Source organism: Perca fluviatilis, chromosome 4, assembly GCF_010015445.1.
Source record: "Perca fluviatilis chromosome 4, GENO_Pfluv_1.0, whole genome shotgun sequence".
NCBI classification, from domain to species: domain Eukaryota; kingdom Metazoa; phylum Chordata; class Actinopteri; order Perciformes; family Percidae; genus Perca; species Perca fluviatilis.
Genome location: NC_053115.1, coordinates 2,826,873 through 2,850,820, shown reverse-complemented (window position 1 = coordinate 2,850,820; position 23,948 = coordinate 2,826,873). Strand labels below are relative to the sequence as shown.

At 40.5% G+C, this 23,948-nt stretch overlaps 2 protein-coding genes across 4 annotated transcripts in view; one reads left to right on the top strand and one right to left on the bottom strand.

Annotated features, from left to right (window-relative positions):
• The window catches only part of LOC120557398 (ornithine decarboxylase-like), a 68,089-nt gene that overhangs the window by 5,005 nt on the left and 39,136 nt on the right, over positions 1-23,948 (top strand). Inside the window, exons 6-9 of one of the 2 annotated variants that reach the window (XM_039797685.1) lie at positions 380-463; positions 3,622-3,775; positions 4,708-4,829; positions 5,030-5,539. In XM_039797685.1, coding sequence (XP_039653619.1) covers positions 380-463; positions 3,622-3,775; positions 4,708-4,829; positions 5,030-5,284 — 615 coding nt within the window. In that variant the 3' untranslated portion in view covers positions 5,285-5,539. Of the gene's footprint in view, positions 1-379; positions 464-3,621; positions 3,776-4,707; positions 4,830-5,029; positions 5,540-23,948 lie in introns of those variants that run through there. The other variant, XM_039797684.1, reaches the window with a different exon arrangement.
• LOC120557395 (ornithine decarboxylase-like) lies at positions 14,693-23,932 on the bottom strand. Of its 2 annotated transcripts, none has more exons than XM_039797681.1 (9): positions 23,812-23,932; positions 23,462-23,589; positions 23,179-23,352; positions 22,896-23,068; positions 22,591-22,807; positions 20,678-20,761; positions 15,995-16,157; positions 15,608-15,726; positions 14,693-15,012 (listed from the first exon to the last, which is right to left on the bottom strand). In XM_039797681.1, the coding sequence occupies exons 1-9, from the start codon at positions 23,819-23,821 to the stop codon at positions 14,758-14,760; spliced, it is 1,323 nt and encodes a 440-aa protein (XP_039653615.1). In that variant the 5' UTR covers positions 23,822-23,932; the 3' UTR covers positions 14,693-14,757. The 2 variants fall into 2 exon arrangements, with proteins under 2 accessions (XP_039653615.1, XP_039653616.1); XM_039797682.1 differs by having other exon boundaries at positions 23,462-23,583; positions 23,812-23,931.

The window sequence follows — 23,948 nt, the reverse complement described above, 5'->3', positions numbered from 1 at the left end:
GCCTGCTGTTATGGAGACGTATTACATCTCGCGCACGCGCAGAACGTACGCTCAAGTCGGCGTCTCTTCGGTGTGTTCGGGGACACTTTTTTGACCTCGGAGAGACTGATCAGTCCGACTGGCTTTTCGGCTGACGGTCGGCCGTCAGGTTGGTGTGTCAGAGCCTTTAGATATAACAGGAAAACACTGACAGGGAACATTTTACTGCATAGTGAGTACTGGAAATTTTGAAAATTTGAGTAAATGTTGCTGATAATACTTTTACTTTAGTAAGCTTCTGAATGCAGGACTTACTTCTGAAATATTTTCACAGTGTGGTATTAGCACCTTTACTTGCTATTTACTTGCTATTGATATGACTGATTGATATCTTTTTCAGAATTTGCTGGGATTCCAGATGAGACTCTTGGATATTGGTGGAGGATTTTCTGCGATTGGGGACTTTCAAGAGAAATTTGAAGAGGTAAAATTGGAAAAAAAATATATATATACTCTATATATACAATGGTGGTGTTGTTCATTGTTGGTCTACTCTACACCTTCATTATCCAGGTCAAACTAACTAACTAACAAAAGACACATACAGAATGACGCACAACTAATTCCCTTAGGACCGTCAAGTCTTTTTTAAATGCAAACTAGAAAAGTATATAGTGATTAAAAAACTTGTATTTGCGAAACAAAAGCTCTGAGTTAAGTCTACAGATATACAATGAAAAACTGTAGGGAACAGAAAGTGATAATATATGTGCAGTATAACCCGTTCTGTCTTTCTTGGCACTCACCACAGAAAAAAATAAATAAAAAATCCTAGAAATTACATACGTAATGTGGGACTATGTCCCGTTTAAGAGAGAACAAATGCTGTTTTTCTGAGCAGCTCTCTTTATCCAGTTTAGAAACTTGGAAACCACCAGTACTTTTGGAAAATTGCAACAGTTCACCAAGAGAGAGGAGTACATCAGGATAAGTAATAATATAAACTATACTTAAGATTTTGTACGGCACCAGTCTTGCATTGCCAGACCTATCTCCACACCACTGATGCATTCTGGGATAGGAGAAAAAAACATTCTGGGTTGTTTGCATTTCTTTAAACCAATCACAATCGTCTTGGGCGGTGCTAAGCTCTGGACGTCGGGTCTGCTAAATAGTCTCGGGAAGGAACTTGTTTTAGTGGAACATTTGCACCCTGCAAAAGAAAACACTGCATACAATATTAAATGAAGATAACTGTTCACCGTGTGTACTCTGTCCACAGCAATCTCCACCAATCGGTCGCAAAACCTCCCAGTTAGAGAGGAAATGCAGTAAACATATTCTTTGTAAATCTTTGCAATCATTTCCCGAAAGAATCTAACGGACTTGCCTTATTGCAAGACCAAATTTCCCTCAAAACTTGTCATTTTCCGTGTGTAGCTTGCCAGCTAGTTTGTTGTTGTTTCCCGAAGCAAAGGGATTTTGAGAACGGCGATACACAGAGATGTTCTTCTTTACCTAAACCCAACTGTCCCGTTCTTCTTTACTTAAACCCAACTATCCCGTTCTTCTTTACTTAAACCCAACTGTCCCGTTCTTCTTCACTTAAACCCAACTGTCCCGTTCTTCTTCACCTAAACCCAACTGTCCCGTTCTTCTTTACCTAAACCCAACTGTCCCGTTCTTCTTCTCCTAAACCCAACTGTCCCGTTCTTCTTCTCCTAAACCCAACTGTCCCGTTCTTCTTCTCCTAAACCCAACTGTCCCGTTCTTCTTTACTTAAACCCAACTGTCCCGTTCTTCTTTACTTAAACCCAACTGTCCCGTTCTTCTTTACCTAAACCCAACTGTCCCGTTCTTCTTTACTTAAACCCAACTGTCCCGTTCTTCTTTACTTAAACCCAACTGTCCCGTTCTTCTTTACCTAAACCCAACTGTCCCGTTCTTCTTTACCTAAACCCAACTGTCCCGTTCTTCTTCTCCTAAACCCAACTGTCCCGTTCTTCTTCTCCTAAACCCAACTGTCCCGTTCTTCTTTACTTAAACCCAACTGTCCCGTTCTTCTTTACTTAAACCCAACTGTCCCGTTCTTCTTTAGCTAAACCCAACTGTCCCGTTCTTCTTTACTTAAACCCAACTGTCCCGTTCTTCTTTACTTAAACCCAACTGTCCCGTTCTTCTTTACTTAAACCCAACTGTCCCGTTCTTCTTCACCTAAACCCAACTGTCCCGTTCTTCTTTACCTAAACCCAACTGTCCCGTTCTTCTTTCTTAAACCCAACTGTCCCGTTCTTCTTTACTTAAACCAACTGTCCCGTTCTTCTTCACCTAAACCCAACTGTCCGTTCTTCTTTACCTAAACCCAACTGTCCCGTTTTACTTCTTTTAAACCCAACTGTCCGTTCTTCTTTACTTAAACCCAACTGTCCCGTTCTTCTTTAGCTAAACCCAACTGTCCCGTTCTTCTTTACTTAAACCCAACTGTCCCGTTCTTCTTTACCTAAACCCAACTGTCCCGTTCTTCTTTACTTAAACCCAACTGTCCCGTTCTTCTTCACCTAAACCCAACTGTCCCGTTCTTCTTTACCTAAACCCAACTGTCCCGTTCTTCTTTACTTAAACCCAACTGTCCCGTTCTTCTTTACTTAAACCCAACTGTCCCGTTCTTCTTTATCTAAACCCAACTGTCCCGTTCTTCTTTACTTAAACCCAACTGTCCCGTTCTTCTTTAGCTAAACCCAACTGTCCCGTTCTTCTTTATCTAAACCCAACTGTCCCGTTCTTCTTTACCTAAACCCAACTGTCCCGTTCTTCTTTATCTAAACCCAACTGTCCCGTTCTTCTTTACCTAAACCCAACTGTCCCGTTCTTCTTTACCTAAACCCAACTGTCCCGTTCTTCTTTTCCTAAACCCAACTGTCCGTTCTTCTTTATCTAAACCCAACTGTCCCGTTCTTCTTTACCTAAACCCAACTGTCCCGTTCTTCTTTACCTAAACCCAACTGTCCCGTTCTTCTTCTCCTAAACCCAACTGTCCCGTTCTTCTTTATCTAAACCCAACTGTCCCGTTCTTTACATCTAAACCCAACTGTCCTGTTCTTTTTTATCTAAACCCAACTGTCCCGTTCTTCTTTACCTAAACCCAACTGTCCCGTTCTTCTTTACCTAAACCCAACTGTCCCGTTCTTCTTCTCCTAAACCCAACTGTCCCGTTCTTCTTTATCTAAACCCAACTGTCCCGTTCTTCTTTATCTAAACCCAACTGTCCTGTTCTTCTTTATCTAAACCCAACTGTCCCGTTCTTCTTTACCTAAACCCAACTGTCCCGTTCTTCTTTACCTAAACCCAACTGTCCCGTTGTTGTCCCGTGTGTCATGGAAACGTAAGCCCACCCACAACCTAATCCTTAATTTAAGGGGCCGTGTTCATTTCACGGAATTCTGTGAGATCAGGTTGGGACTATTCAGACAATTATTCTGGAAATGTACTTCCGTTGATCCAGACTACTACTACACTTACCTTTGTTGCCTATAATGAGTGATACTGGTCACTTTAAGATTCCGTGAAATGTCTGAAATAGTACGCTGTTGGTGTAAACCCTGTGTAATATGCTTATCAACCCATTGTGTTTTTCCCTCCTAGTTTTCAGAAGTGATTAATGGAGCACTGGATGAATTCTTCCCGCCCAACAGTGGGGTGCAGATTATTGCAGAGCCGGGCCGGTACTACGTGGAATCAGCCTTCACACTGGCAGCGAACGTCATTGCCAAAAGAGTAGATATGGATGAACATAGCGGTAATGTATATTTGTCCTTTGAAGCCACATGAATGTTGTGCATCCAGTATTAACACATTTACTAATGTTGGTTTGTATTTAAATGTATCTTGACTTTTAAATACAAGAGGTGTAGGTGACAGCTATCAGATGTGTCTTAAGGCACTGCACCACTTCATCAAGAATCCTCTTCAGTAGAGAGCCATTCAGCCTCTGAGTGAGCACAATCCTGACTTGCAGCGTTGTAGTAATTCACTTTGTGCAGAACCACTGACTGTAAATATTCATGGTCAATGCATCTGGTTCGGCGAAGTGCTGCAAATGCGGAAGTGCCTTAAACCTGCATCCTATCTGAATTCCTGCAGGGGGAGACACTTGCAGTTGTAAAAGGAGTTCGGTTTCTGTAGAAGTCTATGAGAAAGTGACCCACTTCTCACTTGATTTATTACCTCAGTAAACATTTTCATAATGAGTTCATGGTCTCAATCGCTAGTTTTAAGTCTTCTGCAACACAGAATGATGTTCATTTTTTAAATTATGGTATCGTTGATTTTAAAATCGACGATAAAGCAGGGGGTGTTTTAGGGTGTGGATATGACACATAGATTGTAAGCAGCATGGCCAACTCTCAGCTAACGTCACAGTCAGATAGCGCCCAACAGTCTACGGCTCCTCCCTCTCTCCTCCCTCTCGTCTAAAATCCTCACATCCACAACCAGGATGGCTGCGCCTGTAATGGCAAACTCAACGACTCATAGCAGATCTCCACAATCCAATGGGTGACATCACACATGCTCTTCCATTAATATTAACAGTCTATTTGCAGAACCCAAGATACCTTGCTGCAATTGCTTGACCACAGATACTTTTATTATAAATTTCAACATCTTTGCAAAAATACTGCATAGTTGCCATTTTAGTAACTTTCATTATTTTGCATGTATTTCTTCCAGACGGTGAGGAAAACAGCCCCGGCAGAATGATGATGTACTACCTTAATGAAGGAGTGTTTGGCTCCCTGAGTTGCATTGTCTTTGACCCTGCTCACTCCAACTATGAGCCATATCTTCACAGGGTAAATATCAACTCTGTCACCACATAAGAAAGCCAATATTGGACGGTTCTATCTAGGGGTTTCAATGTTAGAGACGCAGCATACCTGTAAATCCCATCCCAATAATCCAAAACAGGCAAGAGAGAGAAAAATAGATTGTGGTAGAATATTATAACTAGTGTGATGTTCATTGTATATGTTAATGATTGTGCTCTACACAGGTTGTTGAGAGCAGCGAGCGGAGATACCGGTCTGTTATCTGGGGTCCAACCTGCGACAGCTCTGACAAAGTAATTGACAACTACTGGATTCCTGAGTTGCGTGTGGGGGACTGGCTTCTCCTCGACAACATGGGCGCTTACTCTGTCAGTGCAACGTCGGATTTTAATAGCTTTGAAAGAGCGCACATTTACCCTGTTGTGAGCGCTGAGACCTGGCATTCCTTAAACCTTTCTCACACCTTCAACAACCGTTAATGATCTGGTAACACTTCGGTTGGATATTGGTTTAATACACGTCCGATAGGGATGCTATTATTATCTGTCTAACCGTTAACCTACAGTAAGAATTTTGATTGATTAATACTATCACTTACTACAGTTAAAACAATATTATTAAAACAAAAATAAAAACATTATTAGAATACATTTTTGCGTGATAAAAGATCAAATTGGCTATAGGCTACATTTACATCTATTTCTTTTTAGTTAAAGGTCCCATGACATGAAAATTTCAGTTCCCCCAGCCTGCCTGTGGTCCCCCAGTGGCTAGAAATGATGATAGGTGTAAACCGAGCCCTGGGTATCCTGCTCTGCCTTTGAGAAAATGAAAGCTCAGATGGACCGATCTGGAATCTGTTCCTTACGAGGTCCTCCTCAATAGCTACAGACACAGAAATGGGACATCCTAAGGAAAGCTCATTGTGGGACTGGCTCTAGTAGCTGTATATCTTCACCAAGGCTGAATTTCGGGAAAGAGACTTCAGATACAGTATTAGGGGACCACTAAGGTCTATATAAAAGAGACTTCAGATACAGTATTAGGGGACCACTAAGGTCTATATAAAAGAGACTTCAGATACAGTATTAGGGGACCACTAAGGTCTATATAAAAGAGACTTCAGATACAGTATTAGGGTACCACTAAGGTCTATATAAAAGAGACTTCAGATACAGTATTAGGGGACCACTAAGGTCTATATAAAAGAGACTTCAGATACAGTATTAGGGGCCCACTAAGTTCTATATTAAAGCATCCAAAGAGCACCATGTCATGGGACCTTTAACTTGTTGCTGCTAACACCCCCTAATTGGCACACCCCACTATATTGTTAAGGACTGGCGGGTTAAATCGGTTGTCCTACACACAGAGTATGTCAGGCGGAAACACAACTGACAACCCCACAGGTAGATGTGATGGCTCCATGCAGAGCTTTCGCCGTAGCCTACGTAATGGCCAATTTATGCTTCTGCGTTAAATCGACACTGTGGGTACGTACGTAGGTACGTGGCGATGCCGACCCTACGCCAGATACAACGCCGTAGCCTGATTTAAAAAAAAAAATGTTGCGGCGACGCAGACCACAACAACTGTGATTGGTCCGCTTGGCAGGGTTCCTGGTTCTCCTTCTCCATAAACAACATGAAATCAAGGAGAGGGTTAACTTTTCCTGTTCCAGCTTTCCCACCGTGGTCAGAAACAACAGGAGAGACACTTTGTTTCTGTCACAGACTTGGGCCCAGTGGGCCGGTGTTGTGACAACAACTAAGCGTCTGCCTAAAAATGTTTGCCGTCCGCAGGAGCGAGCTCAGCATGTTAAAGCTGTATTGCCCAGTTTGTATATATCTACAGCTGATTTTCTCTGGATCTACATGCAAATACACATATGTAAATGTGAATGGCAAGACTGCTATGTCCGTGTTAAAGGCACACTATGCAAGATTTGTACCTTAATATAACAGCTTCGAAGTCATTTCGATGGTAAACAAACTTGTAGTAGGGCGAATCATCCCGATAGCAAAGCAGGGGGGGTACGCCGCTGGCAAAACCTGCAATGCAGGTTTGAGAGGTGGCGCCCCGCCAAATCTTGCAAGAATCACGACTTTCCTTACGGCACGACGTCACATACATCAACAACATATAAGAAGCAGCCTCTATGGAAGACACTAGAATGCATTTCAGACGTGAATCATGGCAGAGTCGACGAAGAAAACGCGGTCGGAAGAGTCAAGGAAAAGAAAACGAGAAACTGACCGCGTGAGGAACCGGACAAGAGTCCCACTTGGTCAGGCTTTCACTCGTTGGCGAGAGCTAAAAAGCAGCAACGGTAACGTTAAATACAAGTCCTCCACAGCGACTCTAGGGCTCGCTGTTTGAAAAAAAATGGAAACTGCATAGTATGCCTTTAATAGTAAAGGTATGTCTTTGTAAAACTTCAATGTTTCTTGTAACAGAATAATTGCAATTGTGGCTAAAGTAGCGTTTGCTGTTCATAAACGTAACCAGGCATGATATTTATCTGATTATAGGCAAGCGCCTATTGTTTCTGATGGAATATGTTTGGTAGACCTATGTCTAATATCCTTGTTTAGGCTATATTTGGAAAACGGACTGTAGCCTATAATTAACACGATTTACAAATGGGTTATATATAAAATAATTAACACGATTTACAAATGGGTTATATATAAAATAAAGAAAGTATCTCTCATGCAATTATCCTTATGACTCTACATTATTTTACTTGCTCTGTGTGTACCAAAATCCAGTCATTTTTACCAGTTGAAATACGTAGTAACATGTAGTTTTGCACTTGCCTTTCATGAAACCCAAGGACACTTCACAGAATGACTGTGGCTAAGCTAAGGGAGATTGTAGGCTGTGGTGAACAGGTGGTGTTTCAGGAGCAGGGGCGTCGTTAGGCCTATTTTAGGGGGGCTGAAGCTACCCCAAAATGTTCCTAAGCCCCCTTAAATAATAATTGCAAGTAACTGGGGGATTCATCTCGTCTCGTCGCTACTCTTTGGTCTGAACTCGCTATGCACCCTCCCCCCCACACATACACACACCGATACACACACGTTAATGGTGAACGGGAGATTGATTAAACCTAGTGTGATACAGACTGAAATTGTAAGTTGTTTTTAATGACCTGATTACCTTTAGCTACGTTTTCTTGAGGTAAAGGAAAGGGGATATTTTGGTTTGCTGTGGAAAACGAAAGTCTAGCTAGAGTTAACGAGTGAAATACAAGAAATGGTTAACTTAGCAAGCTAATCACAACTCTTTATTCATTGCCAATAATATAGTCTATCTCTATAGTAGGCCTATTCTAAAACAATATCAATCCCCATACAATGTTGTTGTCGCTGAAAACTAAAAGTCATAGGGTCCCTGTTAATGCTATTGTACCGTTGAATCCTTCAATTCATTGAGCAGATGAGATGGATATTGGAAGATATTTCAGCAGAGAGAAAGAGAAGCAGGAGATTGGCAGAGCAGTTGATTCTGAGGGAGCCGGTGTGATTGAGGTCAGTAGTGGTCTACAGGTCTAAGGATTGTTTGGTTTTCTTCTAACAATAAGCAATAACAACAATAATGTAGGCTAGGCTAAATATGAGCACATGCCCACAGATACACATGTGAAAATAAAATGAAAGCAATCCTACATACAGTACATACAGTATATACAGTAATCATTACTCCAAATCTTGTATTCCTTCCGTCATCAGGTTATTGTATTTAGACAGTAGCCACTTTAAATAGGATCCCTATTAATATCTTACATGATAAAACATGCAGTGATGCCTAATTTTCTTTTTCTTGTACTGCTATTTGTCATATTTGTTTAACTTACCAACTTATTAGCTGTCTGGCCTCTGTTTGTCTGTTTTTGGATATTTTGGATGTTGTTTCATGTGACCAATTTGCATTTTGAAGTCATGAAATTAGCATCAGGGATTTGTTTTATCTTAAATTTAAGACAGAAGGAACAGAGTAGAAATGGTAGAGGAGGATATCTCTGTCACCTTTGACTTGTTAACATATTGGTTTCTTGACTGGTGGTTGACATACAGTATCTCACAAAAGTGAGTACACCCCTCACATTTTAGTAAATGTTTCATTATATCTTTTAATGGGACAACACTGAAGAAATTACACTTTGCTACAATGTAAAGTATTAAGTGTCCAGCTTGTATAACAGTGTAAATGTGCTGTCTCCTCAAAATAACTCAACACACAGCCATTAATGTCTAAACCGCTGGCAACTAAAGTCAGTCCACCCCTATGTTAAATTCCCATAGAGGCAGGCAGATGTTTATTTTTAAAGGCCAGTTATTTAGTGGCCTTCACCATACCTAGCGATTAACATGGTTTTATGTCGGTTAGCATAATAGCTGGTTTGATTTGCATTGAGAGATGATCTTATGGAAAGTACTCCATGACCATCTCTAGGTATGGTGAAGGGTATGTGATGATGTGGGGGTATGGTGAAGGGTATGTGATGATGGGGGGGTATAGTGAAGGGTATGTGATGATGTGGTGGTATGGTGAAGGGTATGTGATGATGTGGGGGTATGGTGAAGGGTATGTGATGATGGGGGGGTATAGTGAAGGGTATGTGATGATGTGGTGGTATGGTGAAGGGTATGTGATGATGTGGGGGTATGGTGAAGGGTATGTGATGATGTGGGGGGGCTATTTTAATTCCAAAGACCAAGGGAACTTTATCAGGATGCATAGTATCCTGGATCCATGAAATAACTGGCCTTTAAAAATTAAAATCTGCCTGCCTCTATGGGAATTTAACATAGGGGTGGACTGACTTTTGTTGCCAGCGGTTTAGACATTAATGGCTGTGTGTTGAGTTATTTTGAGGGGACCGCACATTTACACTGTTATACAAGCTGTACACATAATACTTTACATTGTAGCAAAGTGTCATGTCTTCAGTGTTGTCCCATTAAAAGATATAATGAAATATTTACTAAAATGTGAGGGGTGTACTCACTTTTGTGAGATACTGTAAGTGTAGCTCTAATACAGTAACGAAAGATGTGAGTGCAAAGATTTTGCAAATGCAAGTTACAAATACCCTGGGGGCTAAGCCCCCCCTGTCTTTCAATCCTAGTGACGTTCCTGTTCAGGATTTTTTTTAAATATGTCCAGGGATGTAGCATTGCAGATATCTGCAGGGAGGGTGTTCAGAGGGATGGGGCTGCAACACTAAAGGCTCTGTCTCCGAGGGTACACAGTCTGGTGTGGGGAAGGGAGAGCAGGCCAGCGTCTGAGGGCCGCCGGTTTCGGGGTGGGGTGTATGAATGGAGGAGGTCGGAGAGGTACTGAGGGGCCAGGGGCATAGAAGGATTTGTAGGTGAGAAGGAGGATTTTATATTTGATGCAGGACTTACAGTTTTTCTCAGTCGCTTTGGTGCGTTTTTCACATCATCCCTAACATGTGCAAAATAATAAGTGCATTTCTCAGAACAATTTGTACAAACTGCAATATACAATAGATGTGTTTCTAAAGCTAGTCAGTCACTAAAAATCCTTAGTACATCTCTCAAAAGTAAATATTCATGTCAATGGTCATGTCAGTATCATCAGAATGATAAGTCATTGAGTCATTGTTCACGAACAAGGTCGTCAAAATGTCTAGGCATGTTGTCAATGTAACTGTGTACTTTGACAGTATTACCTGATGTAAACTTAGGCTACAGTTTGGATGACAGTGATGGAGTTATTGTGTTGAAAATGCACAAGGCTGCACTTCTATGGCATTTATCAATTTCAACAGTACTATTTACATATTACTGTATGTGGGTTACAGTTTTTCTCAGTCGCTTTGGTGCATTTCTTAGATCAAAAGTGCAATTCTTGATACTACTTGTACAAATTCCAAATCATCTAGTCACTTGTGCACATCATTAAAGCACTTTCTTATTCCTTTGAACAAATTGCAATTGCTTTTGTACATATTGCAATTGATAATGTACAAGTGTCAGCTTTTTTCCACATTTTCAATTGCTCATGTCATGTTGATCAAAATATAGTAGATGGTTCTCTGTTGAATAGTCTTACCCCTCAAAACATCTAGGCATTAGTTCCTTGCTTAAGCCATTACATGCAAAATTGTTGAACTATTTGTCATAAACTGCACACATGTCCATTGCTGTGGAAGGAACATGCAATATATGTACATTTTATGTCACTCTTCCTTACCAAAACAAATTCAACTGTGTGTTCTGGGATATAGCGTATAATGGAGTTGGAATCAAGTGAACCCTCTCACAACTTTGTATACGTGGATGAGGCTGGCTTCAACCTGACCAAATGCAGAAGGTGGGGTCGGAATATCATCGGTCACAGAGCTACTGTGGATTTGCCAGGCCAACGGGGAGGAAATATCACCATGTGTGCTGCTATTTCGGAGCATGGTGTCCTAACCCATATCCCCCTAATAGGGCCATACAACACCCAGCATCTAGTCAACTTTTTAGAGACTCTCTACAGGGCTCTCATCCCTGATGATGAGAGGGGTCTGTTTAGAGTGGATTTGCCAAAGTATGTGGTCATTTGTGATAATGTGAGTTTCCATCGATCAGACATCATTAGGCAATGGTTTGTGACCCACCCGAGGATGCTCATAGAATCCCTCCCACCTTATTCACCATTCCTTAACCCAATTGAGGAGTTCTTTTCAGCTTGGAGGTGGAAGGTGTACGATCGTCAACCACACACACAGATGACCCTGCTGGCTGCAATGGATGCAGCATGTGAGGACATCACAGTAGACGCCTGCAGAGGATGGATAAGGCATTCCAAAAGATTCTTTCCACGTTGCCTTGCAAGGGAAAATATCCGGTGTGATGTGGATGAGAACATGTGGGCCGACAGACAGGAACGTTTGGATGTGTAGAGACCGCACTAGAACAGTGCTGCGGGCAAAGTTGTGCCTTAGGGGTGTTTCCTGTGTTTCTTTCTAATTTAGTTTTTTTTTTCTTTGTGCCCTTGTCTTTTTCTTACTGTAAATTATTTTGTTTTTTTTTTCATAAAGTCGCACTAGTAAAAGCTGTGAAAAACAAAATCCTGTCCAGTATCAAGGCAAGGCAGCTTTATTTGTATAGCACATTTCAGCAACAGGGCAATTCAAAGTGCTTTACATAAAACATTAAAGAGCAGTTAGAAAACGATTAAAAACAAATTAAAACATTAAAAGACAAGAATAAAATTGATAGTGCAGTATAAGAATTTAAAGAACAGAGATAAAATACACAGATAAAAGTTACAGTGCAGTATAAGAAATGAAACATTAAAGAGCAGTTATTGAGTGTCATACAGTGTCATCAATGCAACTTCAGTATAACAATTGAACAGTTCTTTAAAGAAAGGCAACATCAAAAAGAAAGGTCTTTAGCTTTGATTTAAAAGAACTGAGAGTTGCAGGGGACCTGCAGTTATCTGGGAGTTTGTTCCAGATATGTGGAGCATAAAAACTGACTCTGGGGACAACAAGTAGACCTGTCCCAGACGACCGGAGAGGTCTGGGTGGGTCATAGTGTAGCAGCAGATCAGAAATGTATTTTGGCCCTAAACCGTTTAGTGATTTATAAACTGCCAAAAGTATTTTGAAATCAATTCTTTGAGGCACTGGAAGCCAGTGTAGAGACTTCAGAACTGGAGTGATGTGATCCACTTTCTTGGTCTTAGTGAGGACTCGAGCAGCAGCGTTCTGAATAATCTGCAGCTGTCTGATTGATTTTTTAGGGAGACCTGTAAAGACACCGTTACAGTAGTCAAATCTACTGAAGATAAAAGCATGGACAAGTTTTTCCAAATCCTGCTGGGACATAAGTCCTTTAACCCTTGATATATTTTTAAAGTGGTAATAGGCTGATTTTGTAATTGTCTTAATGTGGCTGTTAAAATTCAGGTCTGAGTCCATGACTACACCAAGATTTCTGGCTTTGTCTGTTGTTTTTAACATTGTCGTTTGAAGCTGAGTGCTGACTTTTAATCGTTCCTCTTTTGCTCCAAAAACAACCACCTCAGTTTTTTGGTCATTTAATTTAAGAAAATTCTGGCACATCCAGTCGTTAATTTGTTCAATGCACAAATTCAGTTGTTGTATTGGACTATAGTCCCCTGGCGATAAGGTTATATAAATTTGTGTGTCATCCGCATAACTATGGTAACTTATTTTATTGTTTTCCATAATTTGAGCCAGTGGAAGCATGTAGATGTTAAACAGGAGAGGCCCCAGAACTGAGCCTTGGGGAACTCCGCACATCAAAGGGAGGAAGAGGAGCAGAAGAGTCAGAGGATGAAGGGGAGGATTGAGGCTCTGGGCAGAGAGATAGCAGCTCTTTCAGACACAGTCGGAGCCACAGAGGAGCAGCTGAGAAGTGAAGACGTCTCATTCCTGCAGAACTACAAGGCAAGCTGCTCTCAGGAGCTCTGATAGATGAGGCCTAGTCTATATCCTCGACGTTCCACTTCCAGGTTTGCTCCATTGCCGATGGAAATTCCATCGGATTTCACTCATTTAGGCCAGATAGCCATTGCCTTGGACTTCCTTTGTGTTGGCATTTTAAACTCCGGTAGATTTCTGAGGACTATAGTGAACTGCTCCTCAGATCTCTGCAGGGTAAATCCAGACAGCTAGCTAGACTATCTGTCCAATCTGAGTTTTCTGTTGCACGACTAAAACTACTTTTGAACGTACATATGTTCCACCAAAACAAGTTCCTTCCCGAGACTATTTTGCAGAGGCACCGCGGCTTTTTCCGGTGCTTAGCACCGCCCAAGACTATTGTGATTGGATTAAAGAAATGCCAATAAACCATGTCATTTTATTTTTAAATCCTTCTGTAAAAATGACAATTTATTTTTGGAAGTCAAATAAGTTATTGTATTTGTTGTCATGCTTTTGTTAAAATAACATTTCCACCATAAGATCACAGTTTAAAAGGGACATTTAATTAACAGTATAACTTGTGTTTACACTGTGTGAACGAAGCTGCTGTATTGTGTGTGTGTGTGTGTGTGTGTGTGTGTGTGTGTGTGTGTGTGTGTGTGTGTGTGTGTGTGTGTGTGTGTGTGGATTTACTTAATAGTGACATGAAGGTGCATATGGGAAAAACAAATGGTCAAGCTCTAAGGAATTTCAGAAACTTTATTAATTTGCCTTGCCGACCAGGGAAACATTTGGGAACAGCATTTTGACGCTAAAAGATTCTTACTTTGACCAAAATGTGAATGTTTAGATTTGATAACATAAGGAACACTACTGAGAAGCTACATAATTGTATAAAAACCTCAAAAAAACCTGAATCAAAAGTATCGAATCAGACTTCGTATCAGTAAGGCTTCAGGTCTGGATCTGGGCCAAATAAACTTGTTGGGATATCCCTAATGTTCACATCAGACCCTCACAAAAAATCATAGTGGTTAAAGATGGTGTATTCTTTTTTTGAACAGTTAAATATAAAACCCTGCCTATCTCTGTTAAGTAATCTAATCAGACAGAAACTCTACAGTGGATTATTATATAACAAAAATTCACAAATGTCATTTTAAACTTGAAGAATAGTATCCTACGGTGGATCGCAGGTGCAGTGATATTAATTTACATTACAAAATATTCATAAGAGGACAAGTATTGCGCTGTTGTCCAACAGAAGTGTTACCAGATCATTAATTCAATTCAATTCAATTTTATTTATAGTATCAAATCATAACATAAGTTATCTCGAGACACTTTACAGATAGAGTAGGTCTAGACCACACTCTATAATTTACAAAGCCCCAACAATTCCAACAATTCCAGTAATTCCCTCAAGAGCAAGCAGTGCGACAGTGGCGAGGAAAAACTCCCTCTTGGGAAGAAACCTCGGACAGACCCAGGCTCTTGGTAGGCGGTGTCTGACGAGCCGGTTGGGGGTGTGAATTAAGGGTTGTTGAAGGTGTGAGAAAGGTTTAAGGCGTGCCAGGTCTCAGCGGTCACAACAGGGTAAATGTGCGCTCTTTCAAAGCCATTGAAGTCAGACGTTGCACTGACAGAGTAAGCGCCCATGTTGTCGAGGAGAAGCCAGTCCCCCACACGCAACTCAGGAATCCAGTAGTTGTCAATTACTTTGTCAAAGCTGTCGCAGGTTGGACCCCAGATAACAGACCGGTATCTCCGCTCGCTGCTCTCAACAACCTGTGTAGAGCACAAACATTAACATATACAATGAACATCACACTAGTTATCATATTCTACCACAATCCATTCCTAGCTCATGTCTGACATGGCATTTTACAATATTCTCAGGCCAGATGGTAAGTGACTATTATATTTTATTATATATTATTCTAACAATTCTCAGTTACTGTGCATAAAGATGATATCAGGTTGGGTCATTCATTTATAGCCTATAGTCTTAACCCAACCGTAACAGGAAAATTAATGAACCAACCGCTGGGTTAAAGTAACCCAACCAGCTATTCAGAAACAACCAACCACTGTTTTGTGTGTAGTATCCCAAGCAATTACTTCCATTATGCAACAATTCCAAAGCCAAAGTTAAGTGCTAATTTAGGAGTGTCCTCTTTAGGTGGACAGTAAGCTTGTGGAGGTCGCAGTCTGACTGTGTGCTGTCACCTACATTTAATTTTTGCTTTTCTCTAAACCACAACCACGATCTTTCCGTAATCATAACAAAGTTTGTTGCCTCACCATACCTTGGACATAATCTGGTGTTTTGCATAATCGTCCAATATTGGCTTTCTTATGTGGTGACAGGGTTGATATTTACCCTGTGAAGATATGGCTCATAGTTGGGGTGAGCAGGGTCATGGACAATGCAACTCAGGGAGCCAAACACTCCATCGTTAAGGTAGTACATAATTCTGCCAGGGCTGTTTTCCTCACCGTCTGGAAGAAATACATGCAAAATAATGAAAGTTACTAAAATGGCAACTATGCAGTATTTTTGCAAAATTGTTGAAATTATAGGAAACTTATACAAAGCAATATAAATTATGTTTTTATTATCTATGTCAACCAATTGCATCTTGGGTTCTACACGAAGTGAGAACTACTGAAGAGGATTCTTGATGAAGTTATAAACAACTAAAATACATGCAAATATAATACTGGATACACAACATATATGGCTTCAAAAGACAAATCTATACATTACCGCTATGTTCATCCATATCATCACTGACTATTCTTCTGGCAATGACGTTCGCTGCCAGTGTGAAGGCTGATTCCACGTAGTACCGGCCCGGCTCTGCAATAATCTGCACCCCACTGTCAGGCGGGAAGAATTCATCCAGTGCTCCATTAATCACTTCTGAAAACTAGGAGGGAAAACACAATGGGCATATTCAAAAGGGTTTACACCTATACCATGATATTTCGGACATTTTGTGTAAAAGTACAGTAGACTTGAGTAAAAGTACAAGTGCTCTATCAAAAAAGTGACTTGAGTAGAAGTTGAAGTACTCTTTAAGCGCCACACTTAAGTGGAAGTACTAAAATATTCAACATTTTTGTAAGTATTGCAAGTAGTTTATTTTAAAATGTACTACTCGAGTATTGAAAGTAAAACTACAAGTATTGTGTTATGTAGTTATTAAAGAAAGCAGTCAAAAGTTTGAATATGATATTTTTTATATTATTTGAAATGTTTAGCCTAAAGTAGGCCTGCACCATATTGGAAAAAACTTACATTGTTTTTTTTCCTGGCGATATGAAAAAAGATGACTACTGAGGTGATTTTGTAGGGGAGTGCACCTACATAGAAAATAAAAATGAAACCATTCTTTGTTGAACTTTAATGCTTTACAAACACCAAAGCAATAAGTACTGTGACTACTCTTCTGAAGTGATTTTGGAGAGGTACATTAGGTAGTTAAATACGCTGGTTGACTGACACCATGATACCATTGTAGCCTGTTCATATAATACTATCAATCCAGGCTAAAGTGAATGATAATAATGCATGCATATTGCTTCCTCTAAAGTTTAGGTTGTGGTCGACTAGCGGGGCCTGCTTTGGTTGTTTGATCAATTGTTCAACATTGATTGTGATTGGTGGTTGGCTGTGCATGTAGAGCCTGCATGTCATGCACTAGTAGCAACAAACTGTGTATCCAAGAACACTTCAATCAGTCTAAATTACGTTATATCAGACCCAGACTGCTGTTGTAGATTGGTGTTACGTTTCCAGCGTCACGGCTCCAAACCGTAACGTTAGTTGGGACAGATGCCTTGTTTCTTTAGGCTAACTATATTAGATTTAGCTTGGCTGATAGCAGCTTTCTGCAGTGAAAAATGGCCGGGCTGTGCACTTGCGACTTACAATGACTTACAACGATACATAACAGCTACAAGTGTATGCACTATACAGGATTTACCCTGTTATACTTTATCGACAGGAATAGATAGGTCAAACAGCAAACAGCCAGCCACAAATAGTCTATAAACAAAGCATCAGGCTGTCTTTGAGATTTCACATTAACAACGGTTAAAGTAACTCCCAAGAATACCATAATTCATCCATTCAATTTGGCCTAAGCGACGCACCCCAAGCTTCCATCCTTAACCGTTTTGCCAGCAGCGTGTTGGCATTTGAAACGAGTGCTGTGTGTCCACAGTGTGTGCAGACTGTAGTTACAGTATCGCCTGAGGCCTGTTGGAAGAGCAACAGAAGAAGAAGAAGAACTTTGCTATTAAAATGTGAAAAGGTGAAGTGAAAAACATGCAGCTGTTACTTGCATCAGTGTTGCCAAGTCCGCTTATTATAAGCGACTTTGGGCTTGTTTTTGTGTAAAGTTGATTACAAATATTGGTAGTTATCTGGGCTTGTTTCTAAAGTGTAGGTGCTTAGTTGGGCTTGTTCCCAGCTCCATAACAAGTTGTCAAGCAGATATTTTCTATGTTATTTAAACGTAGGAGTTTGTCTTGCCTGTTTCCTCTGTCCCTCCCCTTTGGCAACGAGTACTAGCCAATCAGAGGCAGCCAATGGCCAAGTGTGACTTTGCTCAAGATACAAAATCATTATACTGTCAGCTATCTAGCATCAATCAATAGATACTATCTCTCAAGGGTTAAAGACGACACAAGGGTTAACAAACAGCCATGTATATCGGTTCTTCCAGTCTCTCCACTGTTGGCTGTTCCAGTTTAACGGGAGAGAGGAGGTTAGGATGGTGACCGGCCTCTGACGAGCTGTTACCACCACCATCTTCAGCCAGAGAGGACGTTATTTCTTCAGCTTCTTCTTGCATTGTCACCCCAGCAGGAGGTCGTGCTATTAACGTCATCGCTACACAATTTCTTAGTAAAACCAAAATGAATTAAACTGCCTTGTTTTCTTTTTGCCATGGCTATACGATGCTAAATGCAGAATGGATTTCAAAGACTTTGCGCGCCGATTAATGGCTTCCAACGTTTATATTTGTTCTATGAATCTTTGAGTTAACATGCACTAAACAGGAGTTGACTTTGCACCGCAGCGCCGCCACGACTTGATGCTCGTGACAAGAATAGCATGTATAGTATAGTATATAGCATGTATAGTTATGTTTATTCAAGTGAATTAGGTTTAAATCGCCGTGCTGCAACAAGTGTGCAATTTTATATACTAATTACCAACAATGATGACATTACACAAAACTGAAATTGCACATCAAAATGACACATCCCCCCCAAAAAACAAATTTCACAAATCACGTTTTCAGGGGAGCCCATGTCTTATTAAGGGGAGCGTTTCCAACATTGGATCGCATGTTGTCATGCTTGCTTAAAGTAAAGAATGATCCTTGAGAGAAATCAGACCACCACTAATGATGAATTGGATGTAGATCCATTCGGACCTAGAGGTTTTCTGAGATATGTTGGTTGACACAATCTCACAAAGAAATCCTCACATCTTAATGCGTGAAAGTGGCTGGTGGTCCAGTCTCTTAAAGGGTTCATTGATAACTTAAATGATCCCTGAGGGAAAACAGGACACCTATCAGGAAAATAGTTGTAGTAATCATTTGATGGTAGAAAGATCCAGCTTCTGAAACTGAAAGCGATGGTAGTACAACTGCAAACTTGACAAGCCCATCCTATAATATATTTTTTTCTGTAGTGTTACTTAATAACACCTTACAAGCTTTTTGTGCATCAGCCTTAAAATGATACAAGCTTAAGTTACCGGCTAACGCTAGTGGTAGCGAGCTTGGTTGGTATAATGCTGAGCAAGACATATTTAGGTGAACATCATGCTGTATTAAACAGTCCCTTCAAGATTTTGCGATGTCGCAATCGCAACAATTCACGCAAATTTAACCAATCACCGTGAATTTGGTGCGACTCGCAATTTCGACCAATCACCGCAACTTTTCTGCAAATGTGACCAGTAACCGGAGTTTCCCGCGACTTCAACCTATCCCAGCAGTCCCACGTGCCAGACTTTGAGTCAGTATGTGACTCTGAGAGCCACTGACCAAGCAGGAGTGAGAACGGGTTGACGTAACACATGTATGCCACCAAATTCATTTCCTTGTTTCTAATGTGAAGACGAGACGTGCGTGACTCGAACAGCTCACATTTACCTAAAAAAACTCAGTCCAGAGTAGTTTTATTCTCCCCGAAACAAGTTCCATTTTATTTTCAATGTCTCATCGCAACTTTTATCGAAATTTTTTACAAAAGCTCCTGTCATTCAGTCTTGTCACAGCTACGCAGATGACACCCAACTAATTATCTCCTTTCCTGAGTCTGAAACTCAAGTAGCAGCACGTATCTCGGCCTGTCTGACTGACATCTCATCTTGGATGTCCGCACACCATCTGAAACTCAACCTTGACAAGACTGAGCTCCTTTTCCTTCCAGGGAAAGTCTCTCCTACCCAAGACCTGACTATAACAATTGACAACTCTGTGGTAGTCCCCACCCAGACTGCTAGAAACCTGGGTGTGACACTTGAAGACCAACTCTCTTTCACTGCTAACATTGCTGCAACCATCTGATCATGTAGATACATGCTGCATAACATCAGAAGGATACGTCCCCTTCTAACGCAGAAGGCGGCTCAGGTTCTGGTTCAGGCTCTAGTCATCTCACGTCTAGACTTCTGCAACTTCCTCCTGATTGGCCTGCCTGCATGTGCCATCCGACCCCTGCAGCTCATTCAGAACGCAGAAGCTCGACTTGTCTTCAACCTCCCCAAGTTCTCTCACACTACACCTCTCCTCCGCTCTCTTCACTGGTTACCAGTTGCTGCCCACATCCGCTTCAAGACACTAGTACTTACATACAGGGCCACGAACGGATCAGCCCCAGCTTACATCCAGGACATGGTCAAACCATATACCCCAACCCGCCCACTTCGCTCTGCATCAGCCAAACTGCTTGCTGCCCCCTCACAGCGAGGGAGAACTAATCACTCAACGAAATCCCGACTGTTCACTGTCCTGGCTCCCAAATGGTGGAACAAGCTCCCCACTGACATCAGGATGGCCGAAAGCCTACACATCTTCCGCCGAAGGCTAAAAACACATCTCTTCCGACTACACCTTGGATAATAAAAGAAAAAAAAACTTTGAACCTGCACTTTCATATATCTCTTTGTAGCTTTGCTTATTTAAAGCTAATGTACTTGCACTTACTACTTGTTGTCTGGAGTTTGAATTTTTGTTTTTAAATCCATTGATAGTCTTCTACATAGTCCTTACGGGAAAACAGGAAAAGGATTTTTTTTATATGTAGTAAGTAGTTCTGCGTCATTCTGTACATTCTTTCTTTTTTTGTCATTTGTTTGACCTGGATAATTGAGGTGTAGACCATGAACAAGCACTAGCATTGTATATTTTTTCCATTTTACCTCTTCAAATTTCTCTTGAAACTCCCCAATCGCAGAAAATCCTCCACCAATATCCAAGACTCTCATCTGGACTCCCAGCAAATCCTGAAAAAGATATCAAGCAGTCATATCAACAATCAAAATGTGAAACTGTTAGCAGCAGCCAGTGGTGGAAGAAGAACATCTTTTTATTTTATTTTTATTTTTTTTTATTAAGTGCTAATACCACACTGTGAAAAAAGTTCACTAGAAGTTTTGCTTTCAAAAGCTTACTCAAGTAAAAGTATTATCAGCAACATTTACTTAAAGTTTGCAGTACAATTTGCAGTTTTGCAGTATAATTTTCCCTGTCACTGTTTTACTGTTATTCATGATATTTTAAGATTCATATTATTACTGTAATATGGATACATTTTATTCCTATAGATGTTTAATGTATTGCAACACAAATGCAAACGTTACAACACAAATACAAAAGCCACAACACAAATACAAAAGCCACAACACAAATACAAAAGCCACAACACAAATACAAAAGCCACAACACGAATACAAAAGCCACAACACAAATACAAAAGACACAACACAAATACAAAAGCCACAACACAAATACAAAAGACACAACACGAATACAAAAGACACAACACAAATACAAAAGACACAACACGAATACAAAAGACACAACATGAATGCAAAAGCCACAACACGAATACAAAAGCCACAACATGAATATAAAAGACACAACACAAATACAAAAGCCACAACATGAATGCAAAAGCCACAACACAAATACAAAAGCCACAACACAAATACAAAAGACACAACATGAATACAAAAGCCACAACAGAAATACAAAAGACACAACACGAATACAAAAGACACAACACAAATACAAAAGACACAACATACAAAAGACACAACACAAATACAAAAGACACAACACAAATACAAAAGACACAACACGAATACAAAAGACACAACATAAATACAAAAGCCACAACACAAATACAAAAGCCTCAACAAGAATACAATAGCTACAACACAGTAAGGGTTTCGAATGATATTTGAATGCCACATGTCACACTGTGTCGGAGTCATTCTTCACCTCCTAGCTGCTTAAGCAGGAGGTGAATACGGGCAGCCATCCAATTATAATGACCTCATCCACATTGTCAAAATCATTTAAATATTTAGCCATGTCATTGAAAATCTTTTAGATAATAACATAAACCTATAATTTCTGTAACCTACTCCAAAATAAGAACTACCAGAACGCCTTACACCCAACTCGCTTTCCACACTCCACACTGCTGTCTTCGGACAAAAAGTTACCATCGATGTTGTTTTTAGACACTTGTCAGACAGCCTGTCAGTGGCACAAAAAAATTGTGGGTGCACAATTGCCCCCCAGCTGCAATTAGGTTACCTTGCAGCTCGGTTCGCGCGGGAACCGTCACTGCGATCTTGCTCAATCCTGGGCCTATTTCAAAGACTTCTGGTCACATCAGTCTATTAGACACAAATGCATGGGGAAATGGGGTCCAGGTGGAAAAAAAACTAAATTACCCTTTAAGACCTCAGTGATCGATCTTTTGAGTCTGTAGCACCGAGACTTTGGAAAGCTCTGCCTCCACCTTTACGGTCTGCTATTTCTGTGGACTCTTTTAAAATCAGATAGAGACCTACCTTTTAAGACAGGAATTCGGTTTACCTGTCTGCACTTAATTTTTTTATTTCTTATTATTAATTTTAATAGTGTATTGCGATTTTAATATGTTTTATCTTGTATGTTTTTATGCAAAGCACTGTGATTTTTATATGTAATAAGCACTCTATTAATTTTACTTACTGGTTTGCAACACAACTGCAAACAGATACATTAACTGACCAAAAAAATTAAATAAAATTGTTCTATTGCTAAGACGATGACTTACCGCTATGTCAAAGACATGTCTGGCATCTCCAATGGCCTGTTTGAACGTCGAACCTTCAGTGCAACCGCAGCCTACATGAAAGCTGACCCCTATGACGTCTAAGCCCAGCTCTCCAGCACGTTCCAGCAGCTTCCCGACTGACACCAGTCTGGCTCCGAACTTTGAACTGAGTTTTAGCAGCGACTTGGAGTCATCCACTGCGATGCGGAGTACCAGTCTGGAAATTGATTTGAAAGACTTATGCAAGACAAGAATATACTGTTCACTCAACGTAGAAGCAACAGTATCATTAGTTGTTCACTTACTTGGCTTTGGCGTGACAACGAGACATTTTAAGGAGTTCATCCTCACTATCAAAAGTCATCATATCTACTCCATGAGCACAGGCATATTTGATGTGCGACAGTGGTTTGGTTGTATGTGCGTAAATTATTTTATCAGGTGTCGCTCCGAGGGACAAGGCCATCTGGATCTCAGCCTGTGTTTAACCAAAACATGTTTCAAATGAGCACGCTGAGAAGGAAACAACCTTTCTCAATAACAAAGAAAACGGAGAGCTAGATTATCTTTGAAATAGTTCGTCAGTACCTTGCTGGCACAGTCGAAACCTGTGTCCAGAGCACTCATCAGCCTCAAAACTGCTGCTGTGTTGTTGCACTTCACTGCATAGAAAGGCTTGACTCGAGGCAAGTTAGTAAGCCATCTGAGGTGCCTCTTATACACGCTATCTAGATTTGCCACGTAGAATGGCTCTTCATTGTCCTAGTAGAGCAAAGTTAACATTTCATTTTGAAATCTATCTTGCAATATTTTCACACAATTACACAGAGATTCATAGTTCGGAAAGTGACATGATGTCTCTGATACTCACCATAGAACCAAGCTCTTTTATTTTATTGTCTATGACATCTTTGACGGTCCTTCCATTCTCTAAAATGTCAATGTCACAATTCTCAGGGGACGAAACATGCATGACTGATTCCTTTGTATCTACTGTTCCTGCAAGGCGTGACAAGCAGCAAAAGACAAACGCATAAAATTAATACGTATTGTAAAAGGCTGGATCACAATAAAAAAATCAGCCTTGTCCTTCTTTGTTTATAGCCATTTGTCTACATTATGCCATGCTAATTGTAGTGAAAAACCCAAACTGTAGGCACATAGGCATATTTGTCTCACAAAGTACATCACACTAAAAATCACCCAGTTTTTTTATCTTACCACGGTCCATGCTCCTCGATTAGTCGCAACCCTGAAAATTTCAAAATACTGTAAGAGTTATCGCAGCAGTCATATGAAACAAATATATGGACGTAAGTATGACAGTAGGTACTGACACACACGTCCAACTAACATCC

Excerpts from the sequence above, each read along its gene's own strand:
- LOC120557395 (XM_039797681.1), bottom strand. Across the intron at positions 23,353-23,461 it reads TAAAAGAGCTTGGTTCTATG|GACAATGAAGAGCCATTCTA; the intron begins GTGAGTATCAGA and ends TTGCTCTACTAG. Across the intron at positions 15,013-15,607 it reads ATGAGCCATATCTTCACAGG|GTTGTTGAGAGCAGCGAGCG; the intron begins GTAAATATCAAC and ends TGCTCTACACAG.